The sequence below is a fragment of the Nelusetta ayraudi genome, unplaced genomic scaffold (assembly GCF_046127955.1).
Source record: "Nelusetta ayraudi isolate G7.1 ecotype Tasmania unplaced genomic scaffold, CSIRO-AGI_Nayr_v1 ptg000001l, whole genome shotgun sequence".
Lineage (NCBI taxonomy): Eukaryota > Metazoa > Chordata > Actinopteri > Tetraodontiformes > Monacanthidae > Nelusetta > Nelusetta ayraudi.
The window spans coordinates 1,218,547-1,236,237 of NW_027466051.1; the positions used below are offsets into that span (position 1 = coordinate 1,218,547).

At 45.3% G+C, this 17,691-nt stretch overlaps 1 protein-coding gene across 1 annotated transcript in view; it reads left to right on the forward strand.

Annotated features, from left to right (window-relative positions):
• The window catches only part of naaladl2 (N-acetylated alpha-linked acidic dipeptidase like 2), a 258,758-nt gene that overhangs the window by 125,296 nt on the left and 115,771 nt on the right, over positions 1-17,691 (forward strand). The window contains exon 9 of the mRNA XM_076019958.1: positions 14,767-14,904. Coding sequence (XP_075876073.1) covers positions 14,767-14,904 — 138 coding nt within the window. The remainder of the gene's footprint in view (positions 1-14,766; positions 14,905-17,691) is intronic.

Sequence of the window (17,691 nt, forward strand, 5' to 3'; positions counted from 1 at the left end):
GTTGTACTTCTGATTTCCAGGTGGATTTTTTTAATGAAAAAGAAAAAAACAAAAAGAGGCCCTGGGTTGAAAGAAAGGAATGAAAAAAGGAAGGAAGGAAGGAAATTGGAGCTCCAGTCATCAGCCTCCTCCATCGGTTGCTGGGAGACGTGCTGAACGGAACATCTGAGCATCATTATTTGCTCTTGTTAAAAACAGAAGAAAACAGGTGTTGTTGCCTTTCAGGCCCTCCAAGATCAATCAACCTTTTTATTCTTCCGTTTGTCCGTTATGTTAAAACCCTGCTTGTCTTTCTATTTTTTTTCCTCTTCCACCACCAGTGGTTGCTAGTTGAGCTCAAATGCAGTCGACAAGTTAGAATCAGTCTGATGGACGGTGGGTCTCGGTTTCATCACCTATGCTAACGTCGTTAGCTGCTTTTGGCTTCTTCACAACATCATTTTGCAGATTGTGCTTTTCAGTTTCTTGATTGTGCTACCTTTTTTTCGGAGACTGAGAATTCCTCTGTGATGGCGATCAGCTATCAGGGACAAACGTCATCTGCCTGTCAGCTTTAAGCATCTGCTGCCCGGCTGTCAAGCTTTCCCTGCTAGCCTGCAAAATTTTCTATGTCCTCGGGATTCAGCTTGGCTCGCCTCCTTCCCCGCCACCCGGGTTACATTCAGAGGGATCACTGGGACAGCCTGTGCCATCTCTGCTATGCCGGTCAGTTCACCGCGGGCTGGCGCTGTCCGTAGCTGGGGTTCCCAGTCGCGGATTCTAGCCTGCCGGATATTTCTCTCCATCAACATACTTCTTGGATGTTCTTCGGCGGATTTTGTCCTCGGCAGCCTCCATCTGCCATGATGTCATCAGATCACTTGGTCTTCTACAACGCCCCCCCGCTAGCCCTGGTCTGTGTTGACAGTATCAGTCCTCCTAGTCCTCAGTCTGCCTCCTCTGCTGCCTCTTTCATGCTGCTTATTACTCGCCCCCTAAACAATAATGCACTACTGATCCATAACATTATAACTGACACATTAAAACTGATATTCTTTGTCTAACTGAGACATGATAAAATGAGCTGGAGTTTTTAACACTGAATCAAGCCCCCCACTCACCTCCAGTAACCCTGCTCTGTGTATCACATTCACACTCTCTGGCTCTCCACAACACCATTTTGTCCCCATTTTTCCCGCCAGCCCCCCCAATACCTCCACCACCTTCATAGCTGAGCTTCCGGAGCTACTGACCTTTGTCTGCTCAAAGGCTTCATCTACTCTCCTGCTAGGGGATTTCAATATTCATGTTGACTCCTCCAGCTGCAGCTTTGCCGCAGGGTTCTTGTCAGTCTTGGACTGCTTCAACATCACTCAGCATGTCCTATGCCCCATCTATGTCAAGGGTCAGACTCTGGACTTAGTTTGCTCCACTGGCACCCTTCCCTCCCATCTGCAGTGTCTGGATCTGGCAGTATCGGACCAGCATGCTGTCCTCTTCAACATCCCTGACCTGCTTGTGGCCCACATGGCCTGGGTTCCGCGTGACACCGCGCCTGATGGCCTACTCCTACGCTACAACACCGCTCTATTCCATTGCCTGGACTCTGGCCCCCCTTAAACACCTGTCTCGGTCTGTCTCTTATACCCACCCACCCCTTGGTTCACCTCTGACCACATCATGAAAACCTCTAGCCGGTTGGAGCGGCTCCACAGACTAACGGGCCTCGCTGTCCACCAACAGGCTTTTGAGGATCATGCGAGGTCCTACCAGGAGGAAATCTCAATGACCAAAACCAAGTACTATTCCACCCGCATCCGCTCACAGCAAAACCACCCCAGAACACTATTCACCACCATTAATTGTTTGCTGCCTCCCCCACTGCTGAGGACCATGACTACAGCTCTAAATTTCTGGATTTCTTCTCAGCTAAGGTGGACTCCATTCATCAGCAACTTCTCATACCTGACCCCCTCCCCAAATGTGTGTTGGTCAAAGGGCAGTGCGCTCCCAGAGATGCACTGGTTACCAAACTGGTCTCAAAAGCCAAATCCCCTTCCTGTCCTCTGGACCCTATGCAAACTGATTTGGTTAAAGCCTGCCTGCCCACCATCACAGATATAATCAACAATAGTTTCTGGTACGGTTCCCCCCCAGTCTAAAAATTGCCTCAATCACTCCCATCCTTAAAAAGCCTAGTCTGGACGCTGATGACCTCAGTAACTTTCAGCAGATCCCCAACCTTCCTTTCCTCAGCAAGATCCTGGAAAGAGCAGTGGCTGACCAGCTCCATCTACATCTGTCCGATCAAGAGCTCTATGAACCTCTTTAGTCAGCATACAGAACACAACATTCCTTCCACTTCAGCAGGAGAGGGAAGTTCTTCCTTGTGAATGGCTTATACTTCCACACTGCAGCGTCTTAGCATTCAGCGCTTAGCGCTCGCGAGGATGAATAAACATGGAACGGGAAGTGCATGTGCAAATTGCCAGCACTGCATAATAAGCAGATGAAACCCTGGAGAAGGAGGCAGAGAGCGACATGCAACAGATTTAGGGGAAGAAATAGATGAATAAAATCCACATCAAGCTCAATTTTCCTGTGTTGGTGATGTTTCTGTTGCCGGGGCAACGCAGGAGGACGTCCGTGGTATCTCTAAAGTGTTTGACTGCTTTATAGAAGAAATCTGAATACAAAAAAAAATGGGACCTCTTTTTTGAGTGGCTCTCCAAAAAAAAAAAAAAAACTGAAACTTTTGCTTTGTCACTTTTACCAATTTGTTTGCATCATCTTCTCCAGAAAAATATAAATATAAATATAAATGTAAAATGTCCATTTACATGCGGTTTAGAATTCAGGAAGTGGCACTCAAACGGAATACAGGGGGTGGCACTTCTGTCCTTACCCAACTGCTGTCATGTGACAGAAAAACCCTGACACCGCCGACCATGACTTGGTTCCCCGTGTGAGATTCCCCGTGTCAATCAACGCTGTGTGCTCGTGTGCGTCAGTGACTCTCTAAAGGTCCAGGGGTTGCCCTGATCTATGACCCTGATCTGGTTTTTTTAATCATGCTGCTAACGCACACACCACTCCCCCCTACCCACCTGGCCCTCCCCCACCCACCCTGCCGTAGACTTGATCCTGCTCTGAAGCTGCCACCTGCATCTTACACCATCCCATTATCTTCAGATTACGCCGCCGCCACCGCCAGCCGACATCATGTGATGAAGACGGCCAGGTGCCTCCCGTTTGAAATTTCTGTCACGCCTCCGCCGCTGCCACTGCCGCTGCCGCTGCCGCTGAACTTTGCCTTGCAGCCCATTTCACGGCCGGTCCATCATGCATGTCAAGTGTGTGTGTTTAACCCACTAAAGGACACAGTTGGGCCTTCATTACACTACTTCCTGTCTCCCACAAACCCTTCCAACTCTGCCTCTCCTTAGTGCGGATGGATTACATGAGCGCTGAGCGCCGGCATGGGTGGTAGAGGGTTGGGTGGGGGCGGCTGTCGGATGTGCAGCAGAGCTTCAAATTGGCTCTCCTCACCTCATGTGGAGCCGCGGCGTTTTCAGAGGTAATAGACATGCAAATAGCGGCAGCGTGTGTTTCCGGGTAGCGCCATGCTACCATCCCAGCGTTCGGTCAACACCATTATGGAAATGTGCGGCGTATTTCTTTGGCGCAGACTATTTGAGTTGGATAACAAGGCGCTCCAATGAGCCTGTTAGCTCTGTGGCGACAGAATGAGGTGTTTGCGTTGTCGCCTGGCTGTATGGCCGCTGAGGAAGAGGAGCAGGAGGAGGAGGAAGAAAAGGAGGAAGAGGAGGTGGAGGAGAGAGAAGAGGACGACGACGAAGTGGAGGAGGAGGTGGAGGAGGAGATGGAGGAGGAGCAGCCTTTATCAAACTTTCCTGTCCGCCTTTTGACTCCCTTCAAACACGTCTCTGCCTCTCGTACTCCTGCGAGCCTTCTGGAGCATTTGTCCCGAGTTTGTCGAGTTTTATCGCGTGTTTAAAGCAAACATCATGCAGCTGAGTGAGTGTGAGTCTTAACGCAGCTCCCCCTGAGGTTCAGATCTGCCACTTTTTTCACTCCTCGGTACAACGTGGCTTTTCCATTAAACTCGTGTCTTGCTCGTTTTTCCATTTTCTGTCATAGAAATAACAGGATGGAGAGCAGTGGAGGCGGAGCAGGACATGACTCGGGTCCTTGAGAGAGACACAAGTTAATCCACAACATGGTGTAATGGTGACAGGTGCACCCGAATACAATCATTATATTGGGCTCCATGCAGCTGATGCAGCCAGATAAGAACATTATTTGCAAGACCCTGCGACAAAAGACAAAAACATCAGGCAGTCCAAGATGATGGATGTGGGGGAGGAGCCTGGGGTCCACTCTGTCACTGATGGAATCACATAATATTAGGAAAGGTCCCAAAATAATGAAAAATAACTAAACAAACATAAACATAGATGCAAGTTGGTGTGTGAACAACAGTGACTCCTCGAGGTCACGGTGTAAGACTCAGGTCGGTGTCGAGATCAGGGGGTGGAGCCGGACTGGGTGTTTGTACGCAAGAAAGAAATAAAAAAAACAACAGCAAAAAAAAACTTTGTCAACTTTGACTCTGTTCTTCGAAACACAACAGAGATGAATGTGGAGTGTGTTTGTTTAATGGCGGTGACATAATTATCAGCATTCGGTGGGAACAGTTGTCCTCCCGGAGGAGCTATGCATGCGCCTGTGTGTGTGTGTGTGTGTGTGTGTGTGTGTGTGAGGGAGAGAGTCCAGCGGGACGCTAGGAACATCTGTGTGTGGAGGCCTGCTGATGCCCAGGAGGCTTCTAGAAATAGTCGGAGAAGCTTCAGCCGCTCGCAGCAGGTCGAGCGTCAGACGTCCGGATGAGTCGGAAGAAAGCAGATGGTTCACCTGGAAAAAAACGTCTGCTGCCTCTGCCTTCAGTCTTGTTGGACTTCGGGACTCTGGCGTTCACTCATGATGTCATCCTTCACGGGGACAGCGTTAAGCAAAGAGGGCCCTTTCCTGCAGCGGCTCGCAGGGACCGAGCTGCTTTGCAGTCTAATGAAATGTCTTCTTGAAGAAGATGTAAAAGAAAAAAAAAAATCCCAGACTGGCTTTCACCAAGCAAATTTATTGTCTTCTTTTTTTTTTTTTTTTTTTCTCGCAAAAATACATTTCTCTTCGAACTGAAACCTGTCAGCTGTTGTGTTTCTCTGGGATTTGCTTGTTGTTTCAGCTGCGTCTTCGATGTCAGTTTTTTTTATTTTTATTTATTTATTTCTTTTCTTTTCTTTGTCTTTTCCCAGCAGCTTCTTAACTGTTGGCACCTCTCCAGGATAAAGTGAAACTATTAGCAGCAGTGTCAGCAGCAGAACAAACCAATGACTGAACGGACAAAGGAATAAACGGACAAAGGAATGAACGAACGAACAACCAAATGAACGAACAGCTCTGTCTGATTTGCTCCTTGTCAACTGTAAACGGTGCTAGCGAGACTTCCAAACCCCTCCCCCCTCCTCTCTGGCGGAACGTCACGGAGGGGAAAAAGAGAGGGGGGGAAAAAAAAACGTTGCGGCTGCTGTCATGTCGGATTTTCACTCTGCAAAAACCGGGCGGGGAAACGAGTGGGTTTCTGTCGGCGGCCGAACGGCGGAGCGTGACGAGATGAGATACCAGGAACTTTCGCATGAATCTGTGCCACCGATTCATAATGCAGCGCTTTGAACACATGCCTGCACGCCCGGTTGGCTTGCACCACCACCCTGCTGAGCATTCACACACACACACACACACACACATGTGTGTGAATGTGTGTGTGTGTGTGTTTACTTGACGCGACGCGACACCCGCATCGCTCCGTGTCCTCGGCGTGTCCTCATCAGAAAAAAACGCACAAACGCCAGAAGAGTTGTCATAGAGTTGGTCAGCTTCCTGTGTTTGTTCTGTTCCTGCCCATGTCACTTTAGCTGTGGAAACGGTGTCGTGTGTGTGTGTGTGTCTGTATGTGTGTGCATGTGTGTGTGTTTGCGTCTTTCCCCTGACAAAGTGAGAACAAACACCATAACCTCTGTATTACCATTTGGGTCTTCAGTCAAGTGGTACCCTCTGCTGACAGCACCCCCCCCCCCCCACCCCCCCCCAGCTAGTGTGGATTTAGCATGAGATTAGCATTAGTTTAATATGAGTATAGCATTAGTTTAATATGAGTATAGCATAAGTTTAGCGTGAGTTTAGTGTTAGTTTGGTGTTCCTGCTGTGTGGCCACAGCCGCTCAGCAGTCAAATAAACGACTCTGGTTCATTCAGTTGTTTGTTGCTGCCGTCCAGTCATGATTAGACGAGGCAGAACTGTAGCGTGCACGCTAACCCAACATACAGCTGGGACCCTGGCTATAGCTCCGCCCACTTTCTCCTTGAATGGTGAGATGCCGGCCTTCCAGCCTTCCTACTAGACTTCCCGGTTTTTCTCATCTTCAGCTCAGATTTGCGACCCAATTTTGCTTTCTGCTCTCATCAAACTCCGCCCACTTTATCCTGACGCTTTATCCAGCCACCCCATCAGTTTGTTTACACACTCTCAGCAGCATTGCCAATTAGCTCATTTATCCCCTACAAAATGTGGATGGACTAAGAGGAGAGAGGAGGGGGGTGCCGGATGAAAAAGTAGTGCTGTGCAAATGAAGCGGCTTTATCGCCCATTCGAGGAGGCGAGAAAGGGAAAATAGCAGGGGGGAGGGGTAGGTTTGGGGTGGGAGGGGTAGTTGTTTCCTCGTCCAGATGTTTAATTGGTTGCTGCTTCGTTGTTCCGCAGATTGATCAACGCTCAGACGGTCAATTGAACCGTTATTAAGCCAGTAAAACAAGCAAACGAGCCCAGGAAGGGGGTGGAGCCTTGAGCAGGAACGCCGTATATCAACCTTGGACTGGACGAGATGTCAGCGTTCTATTCCAGCACGTCGAACAGTGTTCCGATCTCATGACCTTTGACACCCTGCAGTGAGCACTTGTGACTATGCTGCTAGTCACGACAGACGGAGTAAAAGCCGATTACACTGGACAGAAAAGTTTGATTCTGGGGGAAAAGAAATCACAGACTATTCCTTTAATGTCTGATCTACGGCTGTCTTGGTTCTGAGCATTCTGAAGTCACCAACTCACCTTCTGCAATGACCCCCACCCCCCATCATCGACATGTGACTGCTGAAGCTTTCCCCCTCACCCCCACCCTCTGAATCCATCTGTTTTTTGGCAGCCTGTCTGCTGTCACTAAGCTTCCATTAAAACGCCATCATCGTTAGCACGGGATTAGTTCTTCCACGCTTCCCGCCGCTGGAGCTGCTCGGGAACATTGAAAGACAATCACAGTCTTGTGGAACAGCTGCGAGCTTTCCAAGCAGAAGAGCGACATGGCAGAGCTGTGAGTTCATCCGCATGTTCAAATCTGTGCCCATGTCAGGGAGCCGTCAGCTGACAGGAGCACCGGTGGGGGGAAAAAAACAAAACTGTACCTCTGAGGAGTATCGCCACAGAATAATCCCTGGGTTTAATTAGGCCTGCTCTAGAATAATTTCTGAGAGTAGTCAGGTTCGGTCCAGAGTAATCCCTTGGTTCAATTTGGCCGGGTCCAGAATAATTACTGTGTTCAGTTAGGGTTGATCCAGAATAATCCCTGGGGTCAGTGAAACCTGGTCCAGAATACTCCTGGGTTTAGTCAAACCTGGTCCAGAATAATCCTTGGGATTAGTGAAATTTGGTCCAGATGAATCCCTGTTTAACAAGGCCTCATTCAGAATAATCACTGGTTTCAACAAGTTCTGGTCCAGAATGGGTTAAATCAGGTCTGGTCCAGAATGATTCCTTGGTTCAGTCAATTCTGGTCTAGAATAATTGCTGGCTTTAGTCAGACCTGGTCCAGAATAATCCCTGGGTTCAGTAAGGGCTGGTCCAGACTAATCCTTGGGTTTAGTCGGGCCTTGTCCAGAACAATCCCTGGGTTTAGCTAGGCCTGGTCCAGATAACCCCTGGGTTCAATTAAACCAGGTCCAGAATAATCCCTGGGTTCAGTCAAGTCTGGTCCAGAATAATTCCTGGATTTAGTTAGGCTTGGTCCAGAATAATCTCTGCGTTTCGTCAAGCCTGGTCCAGAGTAACCCCTCACTTTAACTAGGTCTGGTCCAGAATAATCCCTTATTTTATTCCCAGGGCTCCAGTGGTTTGCTCAGGTTCTGCAGGGTCTCCGGCTCCTCTGCTGACTGTTGGTGGTTTTCAGTTCAGCTCCACAGAGAGTTTCTGCTCCCTGCAGCCTGAGGGCGTCTTTGTCCTTGTCCTGTTTTATAGCCATTTTCTTCTCTTCAGTTTATCTGTGACCTTGCGAGGCTGCCACATTGCTGAGTTTTTTGTTGTTGTTGTTGTTGTTTTGTTTTTTCCCGTCTTGCGCCTCCGCCATGGGAAGTTCACATCATCACATTCTGCGCTGAACCGTCTCCAGCCTCCTCCACCTAACTTTGTACATGCGACAAACGCACCCGCTCTTCCTTTTATCCATCCGTCTTTTCTCCTCCTCCACCTGACCTTATTTAACTGCTGTGCAGTGCCGCTGGGGGATCAACAAAACTGCCACCACTTCCCTCCCTCGCCATTCCTCCACCACCAGAACGTTTCGTCAGTTTCTGTCTACTGTCAGTCACGTTTTTTCTGTTCTTTTTCAGCGCACAGACCAGTCGCCGCAGCGCAGAGTTGCTTCGTGTGTGGGCTGGATTTGGCGTTTGAAAAAAAAAAAAAAAATCATCTATAACTAATTCATAACTTAATTTTTTCATAACTAATTAATGATAGCTAAGACATGTTTTGGCAAGTTGCAAAGTTGCTTTGGCTGAAAAAAATGATCCAAATAATATCTAAAGACATAGATGGAAAAACAGTCCGACTATTGAAATGAAATGCAGCAGGACATTCAACTCTTTTATGACCCACAGTTTGGGAGGTTTCTGCACTTCTTACCGCTTGGAGGCACAAAGCATTTAAATCACACTTTTAAAAGGGCAAACTCATAATTTTTCAATGAGTAAATTTTAGTTTCTACAAGAAGAGACTCAATAAATATCGCAAGCTGTCCCTTTAATGGGTGCTGATTTGAAAAGATCTGAACTATTCAGTCCAAATTTTTTGGTCAGCTATGTACAATTCAATCTACGGCAAGCCGGCAGACTCTTTTTGTCTTTTATTTTTTGTTCCTGCTCTGAGTTTTGACCGTCCATGCTGTCAGTCGACCTGTGGGGCTGCAGCCGTTGCAGAAGTTTCGCCGTGGCCCACTCACAATAAATCATCCTGTTTCCTGACATCAGTGGGAGAATCAGCTGTCTGCCCGCATCCCACCCCACCCCACCCCACCCCACCCGGCCCCACCTCCTCCTGGCACCTCCTCACCCAGCAGCCGCCATGATTTCCTGCCTGCCCTGCACATCATGGAGGAGGCGGCTGGTCGAGCCTCTGTGGAAAAACGTCAAGATGTCAGAGGGTAGCGAGCGAGCACACACACACACACACACACACACACACACACACACACACACACACACACACACACACACACACACACACATACACAGAAGAGAGAAGAAATAGAGGTGGTGCAGAGCCGGTCTGTCAGAGCAGGTATCAGTTAATATCAGTGTCCGCTAATGGAAAGACTGATTTACAGAGCGTGGACGCTGGCGACCTATTGATTTGTTGAGTTCTCGCCTGGCTGAGCGTTCAGGAGGAGGAGGATCTGAAGGACATGAAAGAGGAAGAGGAGGAGGAGATGGAGGATGAATCAGACTTAAACCAGAGCAAGAAAATATTGAAAGGCAGAAATTCAGCAGTAGCAATTTAAAACTAGCTAGCTTTCAAATTAATTTTTACACACACACACACACGTATATTTATTTATATACTATATATATATATATATATATATATATATATATATATATATATATATATATATATTAGAGCTGTCAGTCGATTAAAAAAAGTAATCCGATTAATCACATGGTTTTCCATAGTTAACTCACGATTAATCGCAAATTAATTGCATATTTTTTTATCTGCTCTAAATCTACCGTAAACTGATATTTTCCCATTTTTTTAATAACCATATCAACATGGGAGTTGGCAAATACTTGCTTTCTGCAAGTGCAGCATGTTGGAGCAATGACAAGTACTACTAACAAAACAAAAGATGAATTATAAACTCAAGCCCAACAAAGATAACAGATGGGCATAACTGTAACATTACATAGTAATGATTACTAGTACTACCAAAATTTGTATATTTTACTTTTCAACTCGAAGTTGAACCATTCATCCCCTTTTTTCAGCAGGCATTAACACAAAAGGATGACACTCTCTCTCGCACTCTGATACAATGTACTGACAAATATAACATACAAATATGATCGAATTTGTCATTCGGTTTTTATTTTGAAAATTCACCGGATTTTCTAGTTGTTTTTTTTTAGCGACTTCCTGTACTAATGACGAGGATCGCTCGCGGCTCGCGCACAAAATAGAGCAGACGCCGAAACGACAACTGCATGGCGCGAGCCGCGCGCTTGTTTGCGTCTAGTGTGAACCACCACATTGAATAACGTGGGCGCCGAATGGAAGCGCTCGGCGCTTCGCTTCCACGTCCAGTGAACTGACGTTAAATGCATGGCGCGATCCGCGAGGGGAGGCGCGAGCCTGTTCGCGTCTGGTTTGAACTACTACATTCATTAACATGTGCGCCGAATGGAAGCGCTCGCTACAGTAAATGCATATCACTTTTGTCCTCTCAGGACTGCCATCTGGCAGGGGTTTGAAGTGGAACTTTCCATTTACAATTGACGCCTTATCCACGTTAGTCCTTCCTAGTGCTCATCTACGCTCAGTGTCTTTTTCTTTTTTTTTGTTGTGTTTACAAGCCGGCTGCAAGCGCGTGACTGCGTGCTGTGAGTCAATTCATTTCCCGTTTCCACAATCTACGGAGAGGCCAAAGGTTCAAAAAGCACTGTGTGCGTTAATCGCGCGATAAAAGAATTGTCGGCGATAAAGCGGCGTTGAGTTAACTTTGACACCCTTAATATACTGTATATATATATGTGTGTGTGTATAAAACAGCGCCGTGAAGCTCCGCACCTACGACAATCCCCGTTTCAGACCAGACGTCCATTTCTCCGCAACAGTCGACAAACATCTCGGCTCAGCTCTCTTTCACGTGTGTGTGTGTGTGTGTGTGTTTCATCTCTCTCGCACTCAGATACTAGATACGGACAAATATAACGTACACAAGAGTGGTCACATTTTGTCAATTGCAGTAATCATTTTTAAAAATTCCTTTTAATTTGAAAATGAACCGCTTCCACGGCCCAGTGAACCCAGCCAACGCTCGCACGGTCTGTGCCTTGCCAGCACCCGTAGTTTCAGGCAGTGGATTACATGGAAATGCAAACGATAACAAAGCAGAAATGGACACAGAAAATGGACTTTTAAACGAAAAGTTTATCTTTAAAGGTTTGCCTGAATGTTCGTTGGACAAAAGAAAAGTCATTTATTGGAACTGTGAACTAATTTACCACCAGTGCACGTCCAGTCTAAAATACCATATGATGGCCAAGCATACTGTTGTTGCAGAGAGTCCTTCTCCTCCTCGCCATATACAGACTGTGCTGGATAGCTTTCAACGAAGACATGCACACCATTCTACAGGCAACAAACTCTCTGCAGCCATAGCTAAATGGGTGGCTACAGCTTGCAGACCTAAATTAACAAAACCATTCAGTTTCATTATTAACATCGAAGAATAGCCTTGATGTCTGGGTTGGAGTATTTGGAGGTTATAAAACATTATACCCAATCTTGCCTGTCCAACTCAGAGGTTAAGGGTTTGAATAGTGTCCAGTAAAACTTACCATATACCGAAGGTCTGAGGGATACTAATTAGTCCCTATCTTAGTTCCGTGATGGCAGATATAGACTAAAATTATTCAGTGACCCTCTTAACATAGAAGAAAAGCCCAGACATCTAGGTTGAGATATTTAGAGATTATAAAAAATAATTTAGTAGTTAAAGAACATGATACTCAATCTTTTCTATTTGACTCAGAGGTAGTATATAGAGGTAGGAGTATAAGTGTTACTCGGATGAATTTACCACATAACTGAAGGCCAAATCAAAGTCTGATGTCAGGTTATTCTCCAGAACAAAAGTCTCAATAAGTCAATATTGAAGAGAAATGGATGGCATAGCAGTTTATTGCGGTGTCCAAAGTGAAAATGCAGCAAAAAAAATGTAACAGGCTAAGAAGAAGAAGAAGGAGAAGGAGATGAAGCAGAGGAAAATAAGAAGGAGAGAAAGAAAGCCACGAGGTTCTTGGTCTTTCCATTAAATATCCTCCCAGACCAGACACACTTCTAAATTGCATATCCAACAGATTCATTGAGATGCTCTTATTTGGGAACCTTTTGGCCACCAGGGGTTATTTTCCGTGATAACAGTGACAATAAATCACCTAGACCTTCGTACTTCTCACACTGAGGCACACAACATTTCAACAGGAAGTCAGGTAAACAAAAGGCACAGTCTCCAAATGCATGTCAAACATACTCAAGGCGATGCCTTTTGACCTTCAGGGTTTCCTTTTCCCGTGACATGTAAATTGTATTAGTTAATTACAAATTAACAATAGGTGAGATAAACACAGTTGTTAAGAGAAAACATTTCAGGGTGTGGATCTGACTGTCTTACAAGCGTCTAACAACAACACGTATGAGCTGCCTTCAAGAACACCACTGTAACCAAGATACATGACTTGTATGAAGAGGAGAAATCTAATGTGAAGGAGGCCTTGCGGCAGACAAAAACGGTAGCGCTTACTGGTGACTATTGGACCTCTGTAAGTAATCACAGTTACCTAGGAGTAATAGCACATTAGTTTGGACCACAGTGGGAACTTAACGCACATGCTTTGACTGTTATGAAGACAGAGGAGAGGCATTTTGCTGACATTTGTGCTGAATATTTCATGCAAGTTGCTAGACAGTGGATTTAAATAAAAAGTGAGGCTGTCAGAAGTGGTATATCTGAGAGTGTGTGTGTAAGGGGGTTAGCTAAGTGGGTGGATGGGGGCATGTGTCCGTCCATGGGTATGTATATGAAGATGTGTGCTGTCAGGGTTTTCGGTTGGTCTTTGATTTGGGGAGTTCCCCGTTGTCCACTTTAGTTTTTTTATTCCAGTAGTTATCTGCTGTCTACTTTTATCACGGAATTTCCTCAGGCTACTAAAAGACTCAAACACTTCTTCTCTTTGTCAGAACGTCATTTCCGATGTGCGGACTTCCTGCTTCCTTGTGACTCCTTGATTCCGGTGTTCTACTAGTACCTACAGTATCTTCTGGTCACTACTATAGTTGTTGTTTTCCCACTTTGTTAAGTAAACTATATTAATTGCCTTTTGAGCCCACTGTGTCCACTTTTGGGTCGCAACTCGTTTCCAGTAAGACTTGACCATGAGCATGGACCCAGCAGACACACAGTCCCTGCATGCCGTTAACATGCAGGGCTCGTTGCTGGGAAAGCAGGAGCAGCTCCTCACGGAAGTCATGAACTCTATCCAAGCGTTGACTTCTAGTGTTCATCAACTAATGGCCCAGGGGAGCACCACCGCTGCAGCCTCCTCATCTACGCAACTAGATTCTTCTGCTCCAGCTCCAGTCCCAACCTGTGAACCCTCGATCCCGCCACCTGAACATTACTCTGGGGAGGTGGGAGCGTGCAGCAGAAACCTGCTGCTTTGTTTTTTTCTCAGGAATTCAGGAATTAATGTGAAATTAGATTCTTATACTTGTTTTTTTAAGGGCATTATTTTTTACTGGCCCCACCAGGCCAGTGGTTGGAGCGTTCTGGTGCCCCTGACGGTTTTTGAAGTACGGCTGAGCCACCAGGCCAGTTATATTGTCGACCCCAGTATGTATGAGAGTTTGTTGCTGCTTCTTGCTGCCTGCAGCTCCCATTAACTGTTAAGGTTAAGTGGGCGGGGCTGCAGCTGAGATGCTGCCTGACTGCTGCTGTTGGAGTTTTGAGACTGAAGACTGAGCGACTCCTCTCGTTGCTGAATTTTTTTTGCCGTTAAAAAGAACAATCTCCACAATTTTCTTTAATTATAAACGACTTTAAACTTTTTTTTTCTCCTTCACTTTTTAGAAGATAATTGTTCAAAAATTATCCTTTTATTTTTGGACGTGTTATAAATTTTGCATATTTCCAAGCTGTAAAATTGTTTAATTGGGGAAGGCGTTAAAATCCCAGAGGACAAACAGAAATTGGAAGAACATTAAAAACATTTTATCCTTTTGGTGAATTTATTCATCAGTAAAAACAGTCTGAACGATGAGTTCACACGTCATAAAGACTTTAAAGATTCCAATTTAAATTTTTCATTTTCCTTAAGTAGGAACAGCCTGTTCTGATTAATCTGATTAGCTGTAGATGTCCACAGAGCAGCGTGTTTAGCCCTGTGTTTACAGCCTCCTGATAAATCTGATTCTTCCACGTTTGGACGGGAACAAAAAAAACAAAGTGGTCTCATATGGGGCCGGGCCAACACCTGGTCACTGGGGTGGTCTTGGTCCCTAACCCTTGGTGAGCCACTGGTGGCCCTTTGGGACATCACGGGGGGGTGGCCCATCCCTGATGCTGCCTGATCATTTCTTTTTCTCTTCATGTGTTCCCCTCCTCCAGCGGAAGACTTAAGAGTGGGCATCTCTTCCCTGCTGGTCCAACCAATCTCCGCCTTCCTGGCCAAGACGTTGCTGTCGACGTCCACGGCGACGGGACACGGAGATGCCTGCGTCCCCATAGCTACGCCCCCCTCTGCCGGTAAGAAGAAGATAAAGAGTCCATAGATATATGGACAACCACCACTAAATCATAGAACAACAACACTAGGTTATTGTTAACAGGTTAGGGTGCGTAGCAAGCTGCAAGATGGCTGGCGTGTGTTTCGATGCATTTCAAAGAAGTTGATTAGGAAATGTTTTGGATTGCCAATGCATTATCAATGGCCGTCAGAGCAGCGGAATTCTAGGGACATCTGCGCCAGAGATGGAGCAATTTGCCGTCTTTGGACCTCAATGAATGTCTATGGGTGACCGTGGTAGACCCATGAAGAAGTCGCTGGCGGCAGGAAGGCTGCATTATATACATATATATATATATATATATATATACATATATATATGAGAACAGAAGACGGAAACAGAAAACGGAAAGAAAGAAAAACAACACGTTGAAATTCCGAGTGTGTTGGAGACAGAAGTGATGAAGAAGGGGAAAAAAACTGCTTTTCTCTTGAAAATATTGTCACTTGAGAAGGACTTTGTAGTTTGTATGAGTGTCGATCACAATAACCATATTACTGTTATGATGATGCGAACGTAATAATGATAGTAATAGTAATCAAGACTTGGGGCAGTAATAACTTCAATGGTAGAGTAACAATGGTGATGCTGACAATAGTAATAGTGATGATACCAGTGGTAAGAGGGAAAATAGAGGGGGGGAAGGATGTTGGGCAACATGTTTTTTGTTTTTTTGTTTTTTTATGTGCCTCCGCCCATAACCGCAACTGGTCGCAACACTTCAAGAGTCTAAGGGAAGTGAGCCAAACAAAGAAAGAGACAGTGAACAAAACAACTTGTCAGTATATTGCACGTACTTCCTGTTTTACAATGAAAAAAAGAAAATGCTAAGAAAGAAAATCCTGAATTGAATTAATATATACATATATATATATATATATATATATATATACATATACATATATATATATATATATATATATATATATATATATATATATATATGTATATATATACATATATATATATATATATATATATATATATATATATATATATATATATATATATGTATATATATATATATATATATATATATATATATATATATATATAAATATATATATATATATATATATATACACACATATATATATATATATATATATATATATATATATATATATATATATATATATATATATATATATAGTAGAATACTAATGTAGCGTGGCACTAATGTAGTGTGAGAGATCATCAGGTGTGCTGTGGAAAAATGCCCAATTTCATCCAATTGGTATGAATATTATTTATTCAACGCAAATAATGTGTCTTTGTACGTCTATCTATGAGGGCAGCATTCAGTAACAGGTAGAACAATTAAATCTTCTTCCACTAGATGGCAACTGGTAGTGAATTAACCTGTATATCTACCTGCAGCTGCTCAAACAGCTGAGTAAACAGCAGTCCGGCAGCGGCCAGTGTTATTTGTTCTTGGGCACTTTTGACTTTAGAATCGTTCCGCGATAGCCGCGGAAGGTGTCCTTCACGCCAGACTTGGGCTATGTCTCAATTCAGGTTCTGCATCCTTCAAAGCATGCATTTCGAAGGATGATTTGATGATTTGACTGATTTGGATTTGGGGTGAGAAATCCAAATCAGTGAGTTTCCCAATGAGGATGTCCGGCCTGATGGTGTTAAAGGCAGAGCTAAAAGCATCCTGACATAATTCCCCAGTTTCTCAGTATGACTGGCAGTGGCATGGAGAACGGTGCTGAGGGTGTCAGCTGTTGACCTGTTTGCTCTATAAGCAAACTGATGCTGGTCGAAGTTCTGAGGGAGACAGGATTTGAGGTGGTGAAGGACAAGTCGTTCGAAGCACTTCATGACTACAGAAGTTACTGCCACAGGCCTGTAGTCATTTAGGCAGCTTGTGGAGTTCTTTTTGGGGACGGGAATGATGGTGGCTGTTTTCAGACAGGATGGGTGAAAACAGGGAGGTGTTACAAATCCTCGTCAAGACCCCCGAGAGCTGATCTGTGCAAGCCTTTAGTACTCTACTCAGTACCCCATCCGGTCCCGCTGCTTTGTGTGGATTGACCGCCCTCAGAACTCTTGCAGCTCGAGCAGGTGGGTGCTGGGGTGTTGTGAGGTACTGGGAGCAGAGTGGGTCCTCCTTGCCTCAAAACGGGTGAAGAAATGGTTTAGCTCTTCTACGAGCGAGGCATCAGCATTTGCTTCCCCCACTGAGTTGCCCTTGTAATTTGTGAGGTGCTGTAAACCCTGCCACACTTGCCTTGGATTGTTGTCCGCCATGTGGTTCTCCACCTTCCTCTTATAAGCCCTCTTTGCCACTTTCATGCTTCTCCTAAGATTGGCCCTGGCTACACTGTACTGTTCTTTATCGCCAGAATAAAGAACTATTCCTGGGCCTTCTTAGCCAGCGATGTCAATCAATTCAAACTGCTGCTTGCTCGTCCGTTGGGGGTGTGATTCTTTGTGCAGGTGTGACGTGTGTATCAAGTCTGCCAAAGCAGTCGTTTAAGCGGTCTGGTGAGGGGGTTCAAGGTCAGTGAGTGTTTGAAAGCGGCGCCATAGGTTCTATGTGTCCCTTGTGTTGCAGAAGTTATCTGATATTTTCTTGCTGTGCTGTTGCTTTGCCTCCTTAATACCACGTGATAGGTTGACTCTTGCTGTTGTTAGGCCTGCAGTGTCTCCGACCCTGAAAGCTGCATCTCAGGAGCTTTCAAACCTCCCATGTCAGCCATGGTTTTTGGTTGGAAACACACTGTTGTTGGTTTTCTCT